This window comes from Perognathus longimembris, chromosome 2, assembly GCF_023159225.1.
Source record: "Perognathus longimembris pacificus isolate PPM17 chromosome 2, ASM2315922v1, whole genome shotgun sequence".
Taxonomy (NCBI): domain Eukaryota; kingdom Metazoa; phylum Chordata; class Mammalia; order Rodentia; family Heteromyidae; genus Perognathus; species Perognathus longimembris.
In genome coordinates, this window is record NC_063162.1 from 52,085,030 (window position 1) to 52,106,805 (window position 21,776).

The 21,776-nt window shown below is 46.4% G+C and overlaps 2 protein-coding genes across 11 annotated transcripts in view; one reads left to right on the forward strand and one right to left on the reverse strand.

Moving 5' to 3' along the window:
• The window catches only part of Polr3a (RNA polymerase III subunit A), a 52,513-nt gene extending 39,140 nt beyond the window's left edge, over positions 1-13,373 (reverse strand). Inside the window, exons 1-11 of one of the 2 annotated variants that reach the window (XM_048339131.1) lie at positions 13,179-13,373; positions 10,088-10,223; positions 9,733-9,870; positions 8,691-8,862; positions 7,999-8,153; positions 5,405-5,470; positions 5,231-5,353; positions 4,978-5,140; positions 4,685-4,821; positions 2,975-3,078; positions 1,145-1,286 (exon numbers count right to left, since the gene is read on the reverse strand). In XM_048339131.1, coding sequence (XP_048195088.1) covers positions 1,145-1,286; positions 2,975-3,078; positions 4,685-4,821; positions 4,978-5,140; positions 5,231-5,353; positions 5,405-5,470; positions 7,999-8,153; positions 8,691-8,862; positions 9,733-9,870; positions 10,088-10,223; positions 13,179-13,222 — 1,380 coding nt within the window. In that variant the 5' untranslated portion in view covers positions 13,223-13,373. Of the gene's footprint in view, positions 1-1,144; positions 1,287-2,974; positions 3,079-4,684; positions 4,822-4,977; positions 5,141-5,230; positions 5,471-7,998; positions 8,154-8,690; positions 8,863-9,732; positions 9,871-10,087; positions 10,224-13,178 lie in introns of both variants that reach the window. The other variant, XM_048339129.1, reaches the window with a different exon arrangement.
• A 1,204-nt stretch (positions 13,374-14,577) lies between these two features.
• On the forward strand, positions 14,578-20,813 carry Rps24 (ribosomal protein S24). Of its 9 annotated transcripts, none has more exons than XR_007209951.1 (8): positions 14,578-14,702; positions 16,224-16,289; positions 16,372-16,581; positions 17,580-17,690; positions 17,819-17,821; positions 18,274-18,314; positions 20,340-20,361; positions 20,729-20,813. XR_007209951.1 is itself a non-coding variant. In XM_048339134.1 (8 exons), exons 1-6 carry the CDS (start codon positions 14,700-14,702, stop codon positions 18,277-18,279), a joined length of 399 nt encoding a protein of 132 aa, XP_048195091.1. In that variant the 5' UTR covers positions 14,578-14,699; the 3' UTR covers positions 18,280-18,303; positions 20,340-20,361; positions 20,729-20,813. The 9 variants fall into 9 exon arrangements, 7 of the variants coding, with proteins under 7 accessions (XP_048195091.1, XP_048195090.1, XP_048195092.1 ...); XM_048339134.1 differs by having other exon boundaries at positions 18,274-18,303; XM_048339133.1 differs by having other exon boundaries at positions 18,274-18,291.
• Positions 20,814-21,776: the final 963 nt, after the last annotated feature.

The window sequence follows — 21,776 nt, forward strand, 5'->3', positions numbered from 1 at the left end:
GTCTCTGAGTTCTTCAGCTCAGCACTAGTGCTCTACCACTTTGAGCCACACTGCCACTTCTGGTATTCTGGTGGTTAATTGGAGATAAGAGTCTCATGGCCTTTCCTGCCCAGGCTGTCTTTGAACCATGATCCTCAGATCTCAGCCTCCTGAGTAGCTAGGATTACAGGTGTGAGCCACCGGCATCAGACGATGCTGGCCTTTTTAAAGGAGGAGTACATTTGTCCAGGGCAATGGGGGTGAAGGAACGTGACAACTAACCACACCACACCATGTACACCTTGCATCCTGCCTCGACAAACAAATGCAAAAAGGCATTTCTGAAACATCTAAGGAAATGTGTGTGTGAACTGGGGGTTGGAGAGAACAAGAAATGGCTGTTCATTTTGTTAGGTGTGACTAGAGCACCGTGGTTATTTTCCTGACAGTATAAACGGAAAAATGCAGAAGAAAGACACAGCACATGTTTGTCAAAGAGGGAAGAAAAAGGAGGCTGAGAGTAGCAGCATAGGCCCGTAAGGTTAGCACTTGGGAGATCAGTGAAACAGGATTGCTAGTGACTTCTAGGCACCATGGGTTACATGATGCAACCTCTCCAAACACTAAGGGGTCAAAGTTGAACTATGTAACTTATGGGCATGAGAGATGGGGGATATCAATTGAAGAGAAGACACTGACCAAGATGCAGTGTAATCATAAACTGACTTGCTGAACTGAAACACCTTTGTACAACCACTTAAAAATGCAAACAAAAACCTACCAAGGGCTGAGAATTATAGCTCAACGGTAGAACTCTTGCCTAGCATGTACTAGGTCCTGGGTTTGATCCCCAATCCAGAAGGGAAAGATAAATGTAGCTGCAGCAAAATTTTTGAAAATTATAACATATTGAGGACAGAAATATTCAAATTCATTGCACTCTTCTTTCTAGTTTTAGGCTGAAGTCACGGCTCAGTGGTACAGTGCTGCCTAGCAAGCATCAATCTCTCAGTTCAAGCTATATTTACTGCCACTGAAAAAAGAAGTTTACAAGTTCTGGCGACTGAGATTTTGAGCACCTTTAATTTCAGGTGTTCAGAACTGCATTGCAAACACACAACTTATTTGCACTCTGGAGATAACAGGCCAGCAGTCCCACACTCACCAAGTGAGCCATGATGCTCAGTTTGTGCAGCGAGGGCTGTCGGTTGAACAGCACCACATCTCCATCAATAAGATGTCTCTCTACAATGTCACCGAACTTGAGTTCCTGAGCCATCTTTTCCCGATTTCCATATTTTAAAAACCTGAATGTGGAACGATAAACATGACCAGTTGAATTAGAGTTCTCACCAATTTCTCCCACTTCATTTTTTTTCATGCACTTTATTATTTTTAAAAAGTTTTAACTGGGTTTCTTACTACATTTCTTTCTTTCTTTCTTTTTTCTTTTGCCAGGCCTGGGGCGTGAACTCAGGGCTTGAGCACTGTCTCTGGCTTCTGTTTGCTTAAGGCTAGCACTCTGCTAGCCTTAAGCTAGCCACAGCACCATTTCTGGCCTTTTCTATATATGTGGTGCTAAGGAATCAAATCTAGGGCTTCATGTGTATGAGGCAAGCACTCTTACCACTGGGCCATATTCCCAGCCCCCTATCCATATTTCATAGTACATATTTAAACTTTTACAGTCATGAAAGTTGTCATTATACTCTACATAGCTTACGGAGTCTATGAACTTAAATAATAAAATCATTTCCTCCATTTTGGGTGATATGTACATTACTTTCCTTTTGTTTAGTAACATCTGTTCCCTCTTTCACTCATCCCTTCCTTCCCATTCACACCCATGAGTTGCTTAGTTCACTTTCATCAGTGTCCAATGTAGCTGATGGTTCCCTCTGCTATATTACTATTATTATTTTCACATACTTTCCACTCATTCTATGTCCTCTCTTCTTTTTACTGTATTTTAGTATCATGAAACCTGTTTACTTTATTCTATCTCTTTGCATTTCAATTCTAACACCTGCATGTCAGAATTTCTCCCACTTTAGATAAGGATTCAAGCTTAGCAATGTTCGATCATATCTCATCAGGGCTTTTTTCAAACATTCTCTTCAAAATCTAAGATGATCCCTTCCCCTCCCTCCACTGTTTTTCTGACAGAGGGTCTCTCTGCCCAGGCTGGCCTTAGAATTTCCTACCCTGCTACATTAGCCTTCTCCCAAGTGCTGGGTTAAAAGGCGTTTGCCACTTTGTTCTGCAAACGCCTTCATTTTAAAGTCATAACATTACTTATGTGTCACCCAGAAAACAAGTTATCTATTACAATAAGACAACTGAACTGTAAGCTCTAGCTTAACACAGAAGCACTTAAGAATTGCTAACGTATAGCTGGACACAGTGGTGCATGCTTGTAATCTCAATTGTTTAGGAGGTGAGGCAGGAAGGTCACAAGTTCAAGGCTATCCTAGAATATATCATCACAAGATCCAAACAGAATAAAGAAATAAAGAGGTGGCTGGAGATGTAGTGTCAGGGCACGCACCTAGTGTGTGCAATCCCTAATTATTAAAGATACAAAAAAAAAAAAAAGATTGTAAAGACATGAACAAATGGTCTTAAAAAAATATCACACAAATATATCATTGCTTTTCCCACTTCATCACCTCATTGATCAAACCTTCTGATGACAAGAAAGGCACAGGTTGGTTGGTCACCATACTTTGCACACCAGGTGAGATGAAAACTCTACTTGGAGAGATGAGTGCCAGTGGGTTATATGGAAACTCAAGGGAGCCTGAGAACCCATTGACTTGGAAAATGACCACTTCTATACCCTAAAGGTCCAATGTTACATGCCAGGAACAAATGGGCAATTCATATGTGATCAAACAGCAAATGACACATAATGGCATTTTCCCATGTGTCAGAAGGGACTGCACTGGGTAGACGGGTGGCAGAGAGCTTCACTGTGGGATAGTAGGAGTAGTACCTTTTCATCTGAGTATGTCTCTGCTGGATGAAGTTGGCTCCTGGGTGGACATCGGGGCCATTTCGAACCAGCTGCCTCAGAAAATTGATGTTTGCTTTGTTCACCTGTAGAACCATGTAAAACATGGTAAGATGCAGGAAGCTTTCAGATTTCCACAAGCTAGTCAACTACCCCTGTCCAGTTTCTAGGAAAGGTGATTTGTGTCCTACAACAGTGAATACAGAGTCTTGAGAACAGCCCAGGTTTAGGACAAGTCCTTTCTTGGTCTTAAGTTTTCTCACTGGTAAGATAGTCTGGACTAATGTGTGGGCTGGAGCTTCTTTCTAGCACATTCTTTTGTCCCAGAATGAAGTGGCAATTATTCTACTTTTACTAGCCAGGGTGCTCTAAGGTTTACAAGGTGTGAAAACAGTACCACAGAAACTAACCTATATGTCCTTGCTCCATGACACCTCTTGGTGTCTCCCAGGACACCATTTCAGAGAAAGACACCTTCACAAACATTCCTAACTCATCTGAGGATGCTTGGCACAAATGTCACCAGCTGCGTCAATGATCTGAGCTAACTATGAATTTCAAGGGTTCAGCCAATCAATGCTAAGTTCTTATCAGGCTCTGCAGTTATTTCACTCTCAATGAAAAAATAAGTGCGTGTGTGTGTGTGTGGGGGGGGGAGCTGTAAGTACCTTTTTGCACCCAACCGGAGTGTGTGCTGAGTGTGGAGTACTGTAGCCTTTCTGGGTAGACAGCCACAGTTTTAATATGTTCTGACTGGGATTCTGCCTCCTGAAGAATTAACAACTCATCCCAAGGTCAGTGACTTGGGGTGGAGTTCACCATTTTGCTACTTTAAAACTCGAGGCAAGGGGCTGGGAATATGGCCTACTGGTAGAGTGCTTGCCTCACATACATGAAGCCCTGGGTTTGATTCCTCAGTACCACATATATAGTGGTAGAATGCTAGCCTTGAGCAAAAAGAAGCCAAGGACAGTGCTCAGGCCCTGAGTTTAAGCCCCAGGACTGGCAAAAAAAAAAAAAACCAACAAAACAACAACAACAACAAAAACCAACAGAGATATCAGGCTGTAACAGAGTTGCAGAATGGTATGTTAATATGACATGCAAAATGAGTACATATACATACAAAAAAGTACAGATACCTCAGTGGCTACCTACGCCTCAGATGGTATAAATAGTTCTATATGTATAAGCCAAACTTAAGATGCACATACTCAAGTAAAACAAACCATGGGTGGGGGTATGTTACCAGACAGGACGGACTTTCCCTCTTCAGTTTGGGAACGTTAAAACATTATGTATAAGATTGGTGATCTGGAGGTAGATGCTGGTGGTTCATGCCTATAATCCTAACTATTCAGGAGGCAGAATAGTACCCAGTCTAGGCAAAAAAGTCTATGAGACTCTTATCTCTAATTAACCAATAAAAAGCTAAAAGTAGAGGTGTGCTTCAAGTAATAGAAAGCAATTCCTTTTATAGATTTTTTTTTTCTTCCAGAGCTGAGGACTGAACTCTGGGCCTTGCGCTTGCCACGCAGGTGCTCTCCCACTGGGCTAAATCCCCAGCCCCGAAAGTAATTCCAAAGTGAAACAGCTAAGTAAGAATGCGAAGACCTGAGTTCAAGACCCAGTACTGGCATATGCGCACACCCCCACCCCCACATCCAAACTGGAGAGCTGAATGATACTTACCTTCTCAGGAAAAGTTAGGATTTTGGCCACATGAACGGGTACAGCTACTTCATCAATCCGGAGGTTGGGGTCAGGGGAGATGACTGTTCTACCAGAAAAATCCACTCTCTTTCCCGACAGATTGCCTCTAAATCGACCTAAATAAATGAAAATGTTATTGGTCTCCAAGGATCACCATGTGTTTGTTGTCTGGGAGATTACTGAGTAAAGTTTCTGATCTCCAACTGACATGGGCCCCAAGAAATGCTATCCATGCTGGTGGTTGTCTTCTGCATGTTTTGTAGGAAACATACCCTGTTTCCCTTTCAGACGCTGGACAAATCCACGGGTCCATTTCTTGGGCGCCATGTTGAGGGGAATGCCTGAGAGCTCACTGTTGATGTAGAGGGCGCACTGCAGCTGCAGGAAATCCCAGTCTTCCATGATCATCTGTGTCTTGGCTCCAGAGATTCGATGCTAAAATGAACAGAGCAAAATCAGAACCAAGCCAGTCCACTGATCAGATGGCTGTACTATGAAACTTAGAAGCTACTGGGAAGCACCAACCTTTTTAATGACATCATTTAGGAAAATGATTTCTGTCAATTTCATTGTCAGATCATCTTCATTGGTGCCAGACTTCAAATCGCTCACGACAGAGGGCCTGATACACAGGGGAGGCACCAGAAGCCGGGTGAGAATCAAATCTGAGGGCTTTCCGGCTTCTGGGTTCATCAGAAGGAGAGGAATATCTTCAGCTGGGATTCGTTTGAACAAATTCAGAACTATCAAAGGATTCAAGTTTTCCTATGGGAAGGAGGAGAGGTTAGTTTTCTAACTAATCTAATGCTTCCTGATCTCCCCTCTGCCCAACTTAGGGTATGTTATCAGTGATGCCATAAGGATGTGCAGGCCTTTTATTCCATTATCAAGGCCAATGACACCATTTCTTAGTTATTCCACAGGGTCTAATAACTCAAAAACAAAGATTCTGTGATGAGATCTTTATAAAAGCTGTGAGGTACAGATTGGAAACAGCTTTGATGAGTTGCCAGCTACGTCAAACCATGGCATATCCACATATGGGAGACTATGAAGTCATACACACACAAAAACCATCACAGATATGTATGGAAAGCATCGGTGGAATGTTGGTAAATGAATTAAACATGGGCTCTCTCATTTCAGGACAAAATGCACATCTTTACAAAGAGAAAATGGGAGGTTTATTTTGCAGTGTTAACAGCATTTCTCAGAACAATAATCTTTCTACTTAAATCTCCTAATGAGTTTGTATCGCCTTTGAATTAGTGTTAATAAAAGCATTACACTGTAAACTTACAGGAACTATGTAAACTATCAGAGAGATCTTAGGATAAATAGGTTTTAGCCAGGCACCAGTGGCTTACACCTGTAATCCCAACTACTCAGGAAGAAAAGAGCTGAGGACTGAGGTTCGCAGCCAGCCCAGACAGGAAAATCTGTGCAACTCTCATCTCCAATTAAGCAGCAAAAATTCAGAGAGTGGGGGCTGGGGATATAGCCTAGTGGCAAGAGTGCCTGCCTCGGATACACGAGGCCCTAGGTTCGATTCCCCAGCACCACATATACAGAAAACGGCCAGAAGCGGCGCTGTGGCTCAAGTGGCAGAGTGCTAGCCTTGAGCGGGAAGAAGCCAGGGACAGTGCTCAGGCCCTGAGTCCAAGGCCCAGGACTGGCCAAAAAAAAAAAAAATTCAGAGAGTGAAGCTGTGGTTCAAGTGGTAGAGCGCTAGCTTTGAGTAAAAAAAAACCAAAAAATACTCAGAGGCAGTGCCAGTCCCAGGACGGACACACACACACACACACACACACACACACACACACACACACACACAAAAGAGGGGGAGGAGAGTCCTCTTGTCTTTTTTGCTTATTAAATTTTCAGGGGATCTAAGTGGTGACTGAAAAGCGTGTGATATGTTGAATTGCGACATGTAACTGTGCGGGCGATGGAGAAAGAAGCCATTATGACACTGTGATAAAGAGAAAGTTGGGTGGTTCTGCTCTGGAGGACTTCATGTGCAGCTGGGGAGGGAGGACCCTGCTAAGAGGCCTCTGGTTCCTTGTCCAGAGCAAAATTCCCCTCCTCAGCTTCCCAGTCTCCAGCCACAAGCTCCTTACTACCACCCAAAGCAATGAGGCCACTGACTTACTTTACATGCAGAAGAAAATGGAAACCAGGAAGCAGTGACCAGCACAGGAAGGGATCAGCACTGTAATGAGCCCTGTAGTCACAGAGTATGGACTGATAGCAGTGGTAAGGTCACCTGGCTGGCAGGCCACCCACCAGAGCATCGTGCCACTCGTCTGCCAGGTAGAGGAGGGGAGACAGGATTGCTCACATCTATGGAGGACTGTCTGTAGGCCCACCAACCTCTGAATTTTCTTTATGTGGGTCTGAATTTGAACCTACATTCATTTTTCTGGGGTAAGGTCTGTAGCTTCTGTCCAATCCTTGAACAGTTCTGTGACCCAGTACAGATCAGTTGTGCTGAGCTACTTATAAGGGCGTGGAGTGCTACATTCCTGGAAAAGGCAGTTTGAAGCCAGCCCCAGGAGGAGGGGGCAGTGGAGGGGAAGAAGAGGGGAAAGTCCATGAGAATTCTGTCTCCAATTAAGCAGCAAGAAGTGGAGGTATGGCTCAAGTGGTAGAGCACCAGCCTTGAGTAAAAAAGCTAAGGGACAGCTGTGTTCAAGCCCTAAGTTCAAGTGCCAGTACTGGCACACATAAAAAATACAATATATTTTACCTGTATAATTAAAAAAATGTTTACTCCCACACCTATAATCCTAGCTACTCAGGAGATAGATGTGAGGATTGAGGTTTGAAGTTAGCTCAGGCAGGAAAATCTATGAGACTCCAATTAATCACTGAAAAGGCCGGAAGTGGCACTGTGGCTCAAGTGAGAATGCTAGCTTTGAGTAAAAGGAGCTCAGGGACAGCACCCAGACCCAGAGTTCAAGCCCCAGGTCTGGCAAGAAAGAGCACTGGTTTTAAGTGAGCAAGCTGAGCAAGGGGCTTTAAGAGAGTTCAAAGCCCCAAGTCCAAGTTCTGGTACACATACATAGTTCCAGTGCACACATGCACACACATACACGCACACACACTCACACACACCTCAAAGGTACTAGGCCAGAGCACGTAAACTTACACTAAACATCAGTCACAGTTTCATCAGTGTTACTTGGGTGCTAACCTAGTTGGTCTTCTCATTTCTACTGGAAGAAGGGAATATTGTGGAGCTGAGGGGGAGGGGAAAGGGCAGGGGGGTGGTCCTGCATGCTCAGGCTCACCTGTGCTCTCCCCAGCAGAGGCTCTACTTCTTTGTTATGCTCAATGGCCGTTTCAAAGGACTGGAGAAAACTGGACACAATAGGATCCACCACTTTTTTGGTGGTTTTGTATTTTTCATGAATTATCTTCAGTAAGCCGCACTTTTTCACAGTACCTGTTAGGAGTTAATTCATTTACTAAGAATAAAAATAGCCAGTTGCCAGTGGCTCACACATGTAATCCTAGCTACTCAGAAGGCTGAGATCCTTAGATTGAGGTTCAAGGCCAGCCTAGGCAGGAAGGTCCATGAGACTTGCCTCTACAATCGAGCATGTATGGACAGACACAGACACAGACACAGACACAGACACACACAGAGAGACACCATGCCAGAAATGGAGCTGTGACTCATGTGGTAGAGCTCTAACCTTAAGCACAAAAGCTCAGGGACAATGCCCAAGCCTTGAGTTCCAGCCCCAGAACACAAGTTCTCAGTTGGGCTGGCTGGAGGGTAGAGTTTGGCTGGTGGGATTATAGAAATTGTTATTAACAATGAGAGGTGAGCTGTTCACTTCCTAACAGTGCTTCAGTGGCTGGATCTCAAGCCTAATTTACAGAAATAAAAAGCGGACTCTAAAACATTATGCAGCATAAATTAAACAGAGAGTGAATGAAACAGGCTCTCATTGAGCCCAGGCTTTATTCCACTCACCATTAGAGGCCCCACAGTGGTGGCAAATGTTCTTCTTCCGACACTTGTCTGAGATTTTCTTCTTCAGGCCTCGCTTCTGGAGGTAGGTCAGGCCGGGCCTCTTCAGGTAGTCCAGAAACTGCTGCTTCTCTTCTTTGGACAGCATGATGTGGCAGCAGGTTTTGCAGATCATCTTTTACAAGTGGAGCAAGGCAGAGGAAATGATGAGAGGACGGAAACTCTCCTTTCTCCACCTCTTGACCACACAGAGATCCACCAAGGGCAGCCTGTGTTCCTAGTTCAGCACTCATGGTGGAGTGGTAGGATTTTTGCTAAAGCTTATCTTGTTATCTGTGCTATTTTAGTTTGAATTTACACTATTATTGATAAAACAGTATTGGGAATGCAGCCCAGTGTTTTGTGTATGCTAGTGCTTTACCACTGAGCTACATGCCAAGGTCTTGGATTTTTTATTTTATAATTTGGAGGCCGTCCCTGGCCTTTTTTTTTTTTTTTTTGGCTTGAGCCGCAGCTCTACTTCTGGCTATTTTGGTGCTTAATTGGAAATATGAGGCTCATAGACTTTCTTGCCCAGGCTGGCTTCACCATGTCCCCTGCTCATTGTCCTTAAAGTTCCATTTCTTTGTGGTGGATTATCTGGTGGCCAGGAGCTCAAAGGTAATCTTGCATGGGGCCTCAATCAGACGTTCTTTATTCTGTAGTGTGGTGGGGCCAGACATAATCACAGACCACTGTGCCCCGGGTTTCCCAAATGCCACCCCGTGGATTTATCTGGAAATGGGAGGGGCTGGTGGTAGCTCAGAGACATGACCACACACTGGAGAATTGTCTCCTAGGTGTCTTGGGGAGCCCTACTCGGCCGCAAGCTGTCTGCGGCTAGTGCATTCAGTTCCCAGCAGTGAAGGAACCTGGTTGGTGTAACTGGCTGCAGAGAGCTCCTACATCTTCAGGATGAACAGTATGGGATGTAGCCCTCCTTATGCCCAATGCTGAGGCTCAATCCAGTGTCTCTGACCAATCACCCTGAGGTCCATGGGCTTACCTGCAAGATGCCAATGACAGCTCTGAAGTACCCAACGTGGAAGCACGGCAGCTCCAGGTCAATGTACCCATAGTGGCCCAGACAGTCAGCCAAGTTCTTCCCACAGGTCTCACAAGGACGGTCCTTCTCACTCGTGCCCTGGGGGAGAGCCCAGCCTAGCATCAGTGGAGACTACTAGGAGGGGCTGGACCAGCTCACACCTGGCCAGGAGATTCAACACCAGAACCAACTGGGGTGCTGTAGTGTATTCACACTGGCTGCTGAAGGTCAGAGGCTTTGATAGGAGGGGGAGGGGAGAAGCCCCCATGTGTCTCAGAAGGTCAAGACTTAGGAACTGGGCGGGGCAGGGCCTTACCATCCTGTGATCGAGCACCCCATACAGCAAGGGGGCATGATTGTTGTCCTGGCTGTACAGGTTCTTACTCACAACCTGGATGTGTGCCTGCTGGCGCATCTCCTCGGGAGACTTCATTCCAAAACAGATGTGGCTTCTGCAGTGGAAAGAATGGAGCAAGTACTATAGGACAGCTGGTTACCAAGCTGTGCAGGGAGGCACATATGTGTAATCCCAGCTACAGGTTTGATATCAGCCCAAGGGCAGGAAACTAGCAAGACCCTATCTAAAAAAGCAAGTTGAAAAGCAAAAAGGGCTGGGAGAGTGTGGCCTTTACACCATGTGAGGCCTTTTTAGTAACTCAGGGATGAATTAAAGTCTGTAAGAAAATGTAAATAAGTTTATTTGCAAATACTATGTCATTTTATATAAAGAACTCGAACATATCTGATTTTAGTGTGACAGGGGAAGGAGAGGGGTGCATCCTGGAAAGGATCCACAGTAGAACCAGCTATAAGTGGAAGATGTGGTGACCCAGAGAATTAAAATGACAGGAAGTAGTGATCTAAGGAAGCTACACAGTACAATTATAAAGCCACTCTGTAACCCTGACATTCCAGAGACATGTGGTGGGTCATACTTTTTTTTTTGCCAGTCCTGGGCCTTGGACTCAGGGCCAAGCACTGTCCCTGGCTTCTAGCACTCTGCCACTTGAGCCACAGGACCACTTCTGGCCATTTTCTATATAGGTGGTACTTGGGAATGGAACCCAGGGCTTGGTGTATACGAGGCAAGCACTCTTGCCACTAGGCTGTATTCCCAACCTCATACTTTTATTTTTATTTATTTATTTATTTTTGCCAGTCCTGGGCCTTGGACTCAGGGCCTGAGCACTGTCCCTGGCTTCTTCCCGCTCAAGGCTAGCACTCTGCCACTTGAGCCACAGCGCCGCTTCTGGCCGTTTTCTGTATATGTGGTGCTGGGGAATCGAACCTGCCTCGTGTATCCGAGGCAGGCACTCTTGCCACTAGGCTATATCCCCAGCCCCTGTCCCTGGAATCTTTTTGCTCAAGGCTAGCACTCTGCCACTTGAGCCACAGCGCCACTTCTGGCTATTTTCTATATATATGGTGCTGGGGAATCAAACTCAGGGCTTCGTGTATACCAGGCAAGCACTCTTGCCACTAGGCTATATTCCCAGTCCTGGCTCATACTTTTAATACTAGCTAGTTGGGAGGCTGAGATCAGGCAGATGAGAGTTCAAGGTCAGCCTGGGCAGAAAGTCCCTGAAACTCCATCTCAACCTATAACGGGCATAGTGATATATACTTGTCACCCAAGACGTGTGTATGTGTGTGTGCTGAAATTGGGAACAGAGCAGTACCAGGTCAGCCTGGCCTGAAAGTCCATATCTATGGAAGGAAACTGCAGGAGGTGGTATGCACCTGTGATACTAGTAATTAAGGAAAGCCTAAAGGAAATCCATCACTCTCCAGGGATGTGCCTGGTGGGATGAGAGACGCTATCTCAAAAATACCCAGTGGGAAAAACAGGGATGAAGAGGTTTTCTGGTGTTTAATTGAATATAAGTCTCACAGACTTTCCTGTGCTGGCTTTGAACTGTGATCCTCAGATCTCAGCCTTTTGAGTAGCTAGGATTATAGGTGTGAGCCACCAGTGACAGCTCCAGTAATCCTTTCCCCTAGCATCCAAGGTTCTCTGAAATCCACAACTCCCCAGGAACCTCCCCAAATTCCCAGTGCAGATCATCATATTACCACTGCCTGGAACCCCAGCCACTGCCTGTAAGGCCTCCCTAATCTTACTCCTGCCCTAGGGAGTGAACCTCCCAGAAGAGCTCTTACTAAGACACTGCCCTGGACTTAAAACAACAAAATAAAACAAACAAAACCCTCAGCTAGCCTGGGTAGTTCACACTTGTAATAAGATCTGAGAAAAGTGTGAGACACTGTGCCTGAAGTGGAGCTATGGTTCACCAGCAAGAAGGCCTGCAGTGGAGCACCCTTCCTGCCTCTGTACAGCCCCTCCTTGAAGAAAGGTTGTTGGGGAAGTGGTGCTGTGGCTCGAGGTGGTAGAGTGCTAGCCTTGAGTGGAAAAGCCTTGTGAGGAAAACAGTGAGCAGGTCCTGAGTTCAAACCCCATTAACAACAACAGAAGGCTTGCTGGATCTTCTGCTCTCTCATCCTTCCTTGTCATATCCAGGGAGATGCTTTCTACCTTCTCCACTTAAAATGTTTTTATTGTTATTTAAAAGGTGAGGCACAATCTTCTCCACTTTCTAGGCACAAAGGTCATCGCATTCACGCTGCGTGCAGTGCATGGCACTGGGTCTGGTAGGCACCGGCACCCATCTCACCGTGTTCTGCAAGAATGGAACTCTTGGGCTGGGGATATGGCCTAGTAGCAAAGAGTGCTTGCCTCCTATACATGAAGCCCTGGGTTCAATTCCCCAGCACCACATATACAGAAAATGGCCAGAAGTGGTGCTGTGGCTCAAGTGGCAGAGTGCTAGCCTTGAGCAAAAAGAAGCCAGGGACAGTGCTCAGGCCCTGAGTCCAAGCCCCAGGACTGGCCAAAAAAAAAAAAAAAAAGAATGGAACTCTTTACCGAGGGGACCGGGCCTAACACCCAACCTCTGTCCAAGGCTGAATAAACAGCTTCCTTTCGGGTACGGACGCCCAGCTGCCCGCGGGACAGCTTTGGAGCTGGCAACTCCATGTTCTTGTCGTGGGGGCCATGCCCGAATGAGACACAACCCCCCGTCCCCCGCCCCTGGCTGCTCCTAGGCAGGGAGCTACGGGAAAGATTTCCCGGGGGGAAGATGGTCCTCGCCCAACTCCGGGGGTCCCGTGCGGCCGCCCAGGTCCTGCCCCGCGCAGGTAGTGCCCAGGCCCCCCAGGGACTGGGGCCCCGCGACAACCCCCGCCCCCAAACGCCCAACGGGGAGCTTCTGAGTTCCAGTCACCTCACAGGCTCGCTCCGGCTCCTGATTATTTTATTTCCCGGTCCCTCCGGAACCCCTCACCTCAGCCCCCAACCCCCCTTCAGGCCGCACCCCCAAACGCCCCACCGCCATTCTGGCCCGTCTTACATTTTCTTGGCCACATCCGTCTCCCGGAATTGCTCCTTCACCATGGTGTCGGCTTCCCGGGAGTCGCCCTCCCCGCCTCCCCAACTCTGGGACTCGGCTTAGGAAGAGGACGGGTCCTGCACCTTCGGGCGACGCTTCAGGACTCGAAGTGGCAGCGGCGGCCGCACCTCCTCGGCCTCCGTAGGGCGCAGCACGTGTCCGCTTCCTCTTCCGCCGCGCGCGTCGCTCAAGAGGGGCTCGGCGCAAAGCATCTTGCGCAGGCGCAGATCAGCGCCACCTAGCGGGCCCTCCCCGCAACTGCACCGAGGCCGTCGCCGTTGGCACATCCGGGTTTAGAACCCGGGAGAAGCCGATCCAGCGTGAACGCGGGGTCCGCTTCAGGACGTCGGAAATGAAGAGCCTCTGATCGTCCGAGGGACGTTAGACAGAGGTGAAAACCAGCCTGCCCAGGCAACAGAGAGCCGCCATCTGGTCAAACAAGAGGAAGTAAATGACAGCGAACAGCTGTGTATTAGACTCTAGTTCAAAAAGTTACTAGGGTGAAGAAAATGTAAACGTATTCTCGTTTTTTTTTTTTTTTTAGTCCTGAAACTAAGCTGAGCGCCGGTGGCTCACGCCTGCAATCTTAGCTACTCAAGAGGCTGAGATCAGAGGATCACGGTTCGAAGCCAGCCCAAACAGGAATGCCACTGAGACTTTTTTGTTCTCTAAGCATCTTTTTAAAAAAGCCAGAAGTGAAGATGTGGCTCAAGTGGTAGAGTGCTAGCCAGAGGGCTAGCCTTGCGCACAAAAGCTCTGGGAAGGAACCTAGACCCTGGGTTCAAGCCCCAGGACAAGCACACATCCGAAGTTTAGTCAGAGAATCATAATGAAAAAAATTGTAAACAAGCAAAACGTGTAGCAAACATGTGCTTGAGATGACAGATATACTAATTATTGTCAGTACCAGATTTGAGCCCCGAGCCTGGGGCTTGCTCTCCGGTGCTCAGCTGTTTGAGTCATGCCTCCAGCTTGGACTTTTGATACTTCGGAGCTAGACTGTAATGGACTTTTCTGCCCAGCCTGGCCTTGAACCCTCATCTCCAGATCCTCCACATCCCGGCCTCCTAAAGTAGTTAGGATTAGAGGTGTGAGCCACTAGACCTGTCAAGGTGAAAAAGATTTAAATCAAGGCTCTGCAGCTTCCTTAGCTGTAAAGTGAGGTTGCCAGGAAAGATCTAAAATACTTCCTAGGTTTACCTACTTGTAATTCATAAGGAGGCCACTTAAACGATAACTGGAAGAAAAGACCGGAATGGAACACGCGGTTCCATGATGCTGGGTCCGCCAATCGCGAATCCCCGAGCTCGGCGAGGCGTGGCCTTAGGCATTTTCAGTCAGGCGCCGGCGCGGTCGTCCTCACCTCTACGGCCACGCCCACACGCCGGCGCCGCCTGGGGTCCTTCCGAGCATAGAGATATGATTGGCCAGGGAGGAGCGGGCCTCTTTTTCTCCCTGGCCGTCTGAAGGTCTGTCGCCATCATGGTGAGTCTCCCCGGTTCCCTCCGCCATCCGATGTCAATCCCAGCCATCCTTCGTCTTCTGGTCCTTTAGTCTGAGCTACAGCCTCCCAAGGCCCGGTTGCCCTTGTCTGTCATGTCTTAGGAGGCCGGTTCCCCGGCCGCCGGCGTTGGTGCTTGCTGGGGCTGCGGTCCAGGACGTGTCGGGAGCCGGGCCTCGGGTCGTACACTGCGAGAGCGTCCGCCGCGCCCGTCCTCGGAGCGCGCGGGGCGAGGGCTGGATCCCCCGCAGCCCCGAGCGGAGATGAGCAGCTTGCAGCCCGCGTGGAGCCGGGAGCTGCGGCTCGCGCGGGCTGCCTGGAGGCGCCCCTACGTGGAAGCTAAAAAACTTGTGGGCCCTTAGCATCCTCAGCTTCCTTCCTGGGGGAACGGTCCCTGGAAAGGCATCCGATGCCTTGGCATCCGATGGCCTGGCCCGAAGTCTCTGCTGGTTAGCTTCTTGACCAGAGGTTCAGCATCCTGATTCACCTGCGACTATCTTTACATTTGTTCCTTCAAGAATTGAGGAGAATTTGGTGTGGTTTCTTAACTGAAAATAGAGACTCCCACTTTTTTAAATAACTTGTGTGTGCTGGTATTGGGGCTTGACCTGAGGGCCTTGCACTCTTGGTTCTTCCACTATTTGAATCCCCGACCCACTTCCGGTTACTGGCTAGTTAAATGGACTTACTTGCTTCGGCTGGCTTGGTACCTGCACTCTAAGATCAGATCTCAGCCTCCTGAGTAGCTAGGGATGAGCCACCGATGTTGATGTTAAGCGCTTGTTAAAATTTCCTTGGTTGTAGGTTTGCCGACTACCCACATTCTTAAATACAAAAAGAATGCTTTTCTTAGGAGATGTCCAGCTTTTCAAGGATAGACAGCACAGACTGGGCACACGACGTTTCTATGATGACTTTGTGTTTGATATACTAAAAAAAAGTTTTCTGTGAGGAATTACTGAATGCCTGAAATCGATTTTGCCTGAGAAGGAAGCATGCAGTTGATATCAGGGTTGCCCATGATATGGTTAGAAGCCAAATAATCTTATCAATCATATCTAGGCTAGTTCCTACAAAAAGTTATACAGACCACAAAACCAGTGGTGTTGAAGGTGAATAACTGCTCCGTGTTGATAACCATAAAGTAATGTGTTCATGTCCAGTGCATTTTGTTGGTATGTGATACACTTTAAGTGTGTCCTGTAGGTTTTCCTATTGAAAAAAAATTGTGCCAGTATTGGGGCATGATCCCAGTGTCTGGGTGCTGTCCCTTAGCTTTTCAGTTCAAGGCTGGCACTCACCATTCGAGCCACACCACTGCAATCTGGTGGCTCACACAGCACCCAGCTTTTTTTTTTTTAATTGGAGCTTTCCTATTATGTGGTTCTTAATCCCTTAGCCACATCCTTGTGGCTACTGAGTGAGCTTAGTGTGAGACAATGGAAGATTTCAGCAAAGTCATGAAAAAGTTGGAATAGTTTTATTTACTAGTGTTTTGTTTTCAGAACGACACAGTAACTATCCGGACCAGGAAGTTCATGACCAACCGGCTACTTCAGAGGAAGCAGATGGTAAGGAAGGACATGTTGTTCAACTTGTTTTCAGATGCATTTAATTTATAACAAACACTATATATGCTTTTCCTCTGCTTAGGTTATCGATGTCCTTCACCCTGGAAAGGCAACAGTACCTAAGACAGAAATTCGGGAAAAACTTGCCAAAATGTACAAGACCACACCTGATGTCATCTTTGTATTTGGATTCAGAACCCATTTTGGTGGTGGCAAGACAACTGGCTTTGGCATGATTTATGATTCCTTGGATTATGCAAAAAAAAATGAGCCCAAACACAGACTTGCACGAGTAGGTGTCTGGGCAACAACTATTGAAATGTTTTTTTCAGGAGCATTGTGGGTGTGGTAGAATGCACAGACCAAGTTGAGTGGGAACTGTGAAGACATAGGAATTCTAAAAGGGTTAAAAGCTGAGTTCTGTGGAGATGGGCTAGACAGGAAATGGTGGGGTGAAATGGGAAGAAAGCATGAAGTCTGTACAGACACTAAGTTTGGACTTAATTCCATAGGTAGCTAGGAACCAGAGATTTATTTGATCATGTGTTGAGCAAATACAGAGTGGAGCAGTAAGCTGGGTATGCTGTCTCTAGGAAATGAGAACATTGTGACTACTGGTCTGATCCTTTCAGACAAGTTTACTCCCTGCTACCGTGACCCGTACAACAGTTGTGAGGGGGATTGTAGTGAAGTATATTTTAAAAATTACTATAATTATGAGTAGTGTGATTTGAATTCAAGGCCTTGTGCTTGCTACCACTTACCACCGTTTCCGTCCAAGTTGAAATAACAGGCATGTCATAGAGCCTGGCTGTTACTGCACTTATTTTTTGGTGCCACTATTGGCTTGAACTCTGAGCCTTGAGCGCTCTTGCTCACAGCTTTCTGCCACTTGGCCTCACCTCCAGTGCAGCTTTTTTCCTGATTAATTGGAGATACACAGTCCCTGGGATTTTTCTGCTCAGGCTGGCTTCAAACCAAGATTCTATGAATCTCACCTTGAGTAGCTGGATCAACAAGGCCATGCCTAGCCCTTACTGCACTGTTTTAGTTGATGCTCTGGAGAGGTGACTTAATGCTGAGGCTTGTAAAAATTTGGAAACTGCCAGACAGTAGGAATAGCAGGTATGAAGGTTGGCCAAGTGAAGTTGCATAGGTCTCAATCTCCATGGCTGGGTGGGTAGAGATGAGACCCTGAGGAAGAAGCCAGCTAGTGTAAGAAAAGGCTTGGCAAGTTGCATTTCACTGCTCTCTGACCCAGACATGCTCCTATTAAACTGTCTCCTTTAGCATGGCCTGTATGAAAAGAAGAAGACCTCAAGGAAACAGCGGAAAGAACGCAAAAACAGAATGAAGAAAGTCAGAGGGACTGCAAAGGCCAATGTTGGGGCTGGCAAAAAGGTATGCTTCAGGGAAAGTAGAGGTGTCTTTTTAATTGTAGGTCTTTAGTTTCCACGAAGGAGGGGTTTTGTTTTGTAATAACCTTTCTCAATGTTTTTTTTTTTTCTTTTCTCACTTGTGGATTACAGAAGGTAATGCTTTGAGAAGCTCTGTAGTGATAGTATCTCAACACCTTAGAGTAGCTTGGCCACTGCCACCCCTCTTCTGCTCGTAGATTAGTGTTTCATGGGACCACATTAGTCCAGTGATCTGGTGGGTGCTTTTCAAGCCCTGTCATAAGTTTTAACTGCTAATTGGCATGGACTGTCAAAAGTGGGTTTAACTGGGACTTAACTTGATCGATCTCATAAAATGGACACTGGATCAATGTGGCCCATGTTTTTCTGGCATCGAAGACCTCCGATTGCTTTCCTCCAGTTAGCCAAGACACTAAGAGATGTTAGTGGTGGTAGCAGCTTTTTACCAGCTTTGCTAGCTAACTGAGTAGTCTAAATGGAATGAAGGTGCGGGTTGGTGAATAATCGAGTGTTCTGTGACCTTCTTTTTGCCTGTCCCCTCCACCCTTGGATTTCTTGCTCATCAGAAATGAAGTGTCTAGCAGGTACTGTAGCAGGTACTGAGATGGTGAGCACGGGGTGGGATGCAGCACCTTCACAGTTTGCTTCCATGCTTTGCATGTTGGCTTTGGACAACAGTTGGGATGTGTGGTTTATTAGAACACATGCTGTTTTTAAATACGGGCTTGTGAGCAAAGGAGAACAGTCATGATTATTTTGGAAACTCAAACATGCATGTTCTGTGGTGAGGTGATTCACTGAAGGTTATGCCCCACCGCAGGCTATGTCCTATAGACTGTCCCTGCCACAAGGTATTTGGGACACTGCTTTGTCTAACACAGCTGGGGAAGGGCCCTCTTCCCTGCCCATGGAGCAGCCTTTTCTGGTGCTGTGAGCCCAGAGGATGTGCTGACAAAGCTTTTGCCCTGATAGCATCTGCTGTATCCCTTGCCTTGTATTAACCTCCACCACAGTTCCTCCCCTTCCCCCTTTTCCTCCTGGCTACACTGTGGTTTGAACTCAGGGCCTTGGATTTGTTTTGCTGGTGCTCTGCCACTTGAGCTACACATCCAGCCCTGCTATTTGGCTGGTTATTTTGGAGATAGTCTAATGAACTTTTCCACTTGTGCTGGCTTCTAACCACCATCCCAGATCTCAGCCTCCTGAGTAGCTAGATTACTTGTGTGAGCCACCAGTGTTAGGCTGTTCTCCAAGTTTGTACCTGGTGTCTGTCCCCTCTGCTCAAAGCTGGGAGGTAACTGTTCCACTGAAGTATGCTAGGTGATGGTTTTCCCATAAGCACTTGATCAGAACGGCCTATTCCATTCCAGAAACGTAGACAGCCTGAATATATAATGTAGGAGTAGGCTAAGCATGGCGCGGGGTAGTAGTTTTAAAATCATGGCTATTTATCCTGTAGTTTGCTTTTATGCGGTGCCTGGCCGGACAGGACCCCTGGCATTGCCTGCCTTGGAATGAGCAGTTTATTCCTCTTTTTTGTGTGTGCCAGTACTGGGGCTTGGGTTCAGGGGTTTTAATTTTTGTCATAGGTTTTTCCACTGGAGGCTGGAGCTCTTCTTCCATTTGAGCTACAGCTCTACTTCTAACACTCTTCATTCTTCTGCAGTTTAGAACTGCTATCTGTTGTGAGGATTATTATATCTCATGACAGATTTCAAAATGGGCACCAGTGGCTCATGACTAATCCTAGCTACTCAGGAGGCTTGAGATGTGCGAATCACTGTTTGCCAGTCAAGGCAATTTGAGTTAACTAGCAAAAAGCTGGAAGTGAAGGCATGATGTTATGGCTCAAGTGGTAAAGCTCCAGCATGAGTGAAAAATGAAGTAAGAATATGCTAGTACTCGCAAAAAGAAAAGGTAATGAACTAGGTCTGAAGAACATTTAACACATTGTTTTTTTCACTCAGCCGTGAGGCTTCCTGTGAGGACCTGAGCCGTCACTGTTCCTGCTTCAGGTTGCACTGGTCATCTCACTGGGCCCCACCCTGAAAAGCTTGCAGGGATGCAGAAAGTGGATGCAGACATGAATGCTTGTGTTCTTTAGCTTAAAAGTCATAATAATCCTTTTAGTTTAGTAGTTTAGTTTGGTATGCTTAACCTTTTGGGTCTAACAGTTGCTTTAAGTGTTAAACTGAGACACCTTTAAAAGGACTTGCTAGCGTTCTTCCAGAGTTCTAAGACTTAGTATGTGGAGACTGCCAGGTCTGGGTGGTGGTCATCTCAGGAGAGCAGAGGAGCCCAAGTTCATGTGGATGTGCTCTAGTCATGGCAGGTGTTGCGTCCACCCGTGTTAGCATTAGTGAACACTCACCTCAGTGGAGTCCTCAGCCATCTGGTTAACATTGGACCCACAGTGTAATCAAGCCAGCTAGCTGTTTCTAAAACGGAGGAATACACCAATGGCTGTGTAGGCCTAAGTAGTGTTCTGTATGCAACTATAAAGAATTATTTGGGCACAGTTTAGGTATCTATTTGCATGCAGATTACTTTGGAGCTTGAAAAGGGACTGCTAATGAATTATTTGTTTTTCCTCTTTCCTCTTCCCCTTTCCCTTTTCCTGCCACTGATTCAGTGAGCTGGAGATTGGATAACAGGTATCATTCAAGTTCTTAATGTAGATTGTAGATTGCTTGATGTTCTAGACCAGGTTTACTGCTTCGGTAGTTTAACAGGTCAGCAGAGCACATTTTCAAGTGCAAGTGCATGGGTTGTGACCTGTTAAGGTACTAACAGTGACCTGGCTTGTTTTTAAAATGTTTTAAAGTATAGTAGTAGTTTTAATTGTTTTTATTTTTGTATCATTCTTTACGTGAATTTTTTTGATACTCACATTGTTATGAGGTTACTAATATTTGTTCTGCATGAGTTTTATTAATTTTTGAATTTGTTGAGACTTTCGGGTTTGTTTTTAAGGAATTTTCAAGGCCGTTGCTGACAAAACTTCTTTTTCTTGATTCACAGCCAAAGGAATAAAGATCCTGCAATGACTTGACCTGCGATGATGGTGAATTTTTCACAGAGGGATTAATAAACTGTATAAATCTTCCGTGGTCTGGCTTTGAGATCTGTTTGAAGCTCTAATTGGGATGTTGTAGCATTAGCTGCTGCTGCTGCTTTGTGCTGCTTTCACACAGTCCACTGAACACTTGGGAAATACTTGGATGTTCTGCTTGGGGGTGTTGCTTGTCTTTCCCTCCCTCTACTCCGTGTAGTGTGTGTTACTACCCCAGGAGCATGGGCTGCCCTGCACTGCTCCTTTTATTATTACTGATCTTCACTGCACTGAAGTCTCCAGAAGACACTTGAATCTAGAAAGCCAATAAGTTCAATTTTCTTGGCCTAATTAAAGCTTGTTGAGTGGTTGCACACACCCGTAATTCCAGCACTCTGGGGGCTGAAGCATGAGAATTGCAGGTGTAAGGTCAGCCTGGAGTATGTGGGGAGATTCTGGAAGTTAAACTTATTCACATCATTTATCCTGAATAGGATTCTGTCTATGGGTTGCTTGTATGGTGAGGGTATTGTCAGAAGGGAGTATAAGGGCAGTTGTCACTTGGTTGTACAGTTGCTTGGTAGGTAAGTCATCTGATTGCTGCACCACTGCTCCAGTCCTACCTATGCAGCCTTTTCCTAGGTGCTGATTGCTTCTCAGACTGGGCACAAAGGTTAAGGGTCTGAGGTTCAGGCCATGGGTGTTCTGGGGTTGGTTGCCAGCTGTAAAGAGGCTTTGGGAAGGATTGGGATGTGAATGGAGTTTTGGGAGAGTGGTGGGCTCATGGATTTTAGATTGCACATTTTCTTAGAGGCTATTTTTGGGTTGGCTGGTACCAAATGGAGCCATGTGTCAGGCTCGTAAATGTCCATGTGTACATGAAAAAGGAAATCTTATATGGGTGCCAGCTGCCTAGGCTGGCTTTGAATTGTGATCCTCAGATCTCAGACTCCATGAGCCATTAGACACTTCAACTACCAAAAAAGCCAAAAGTGGCCCAAGTGGTGAAAGAGTACC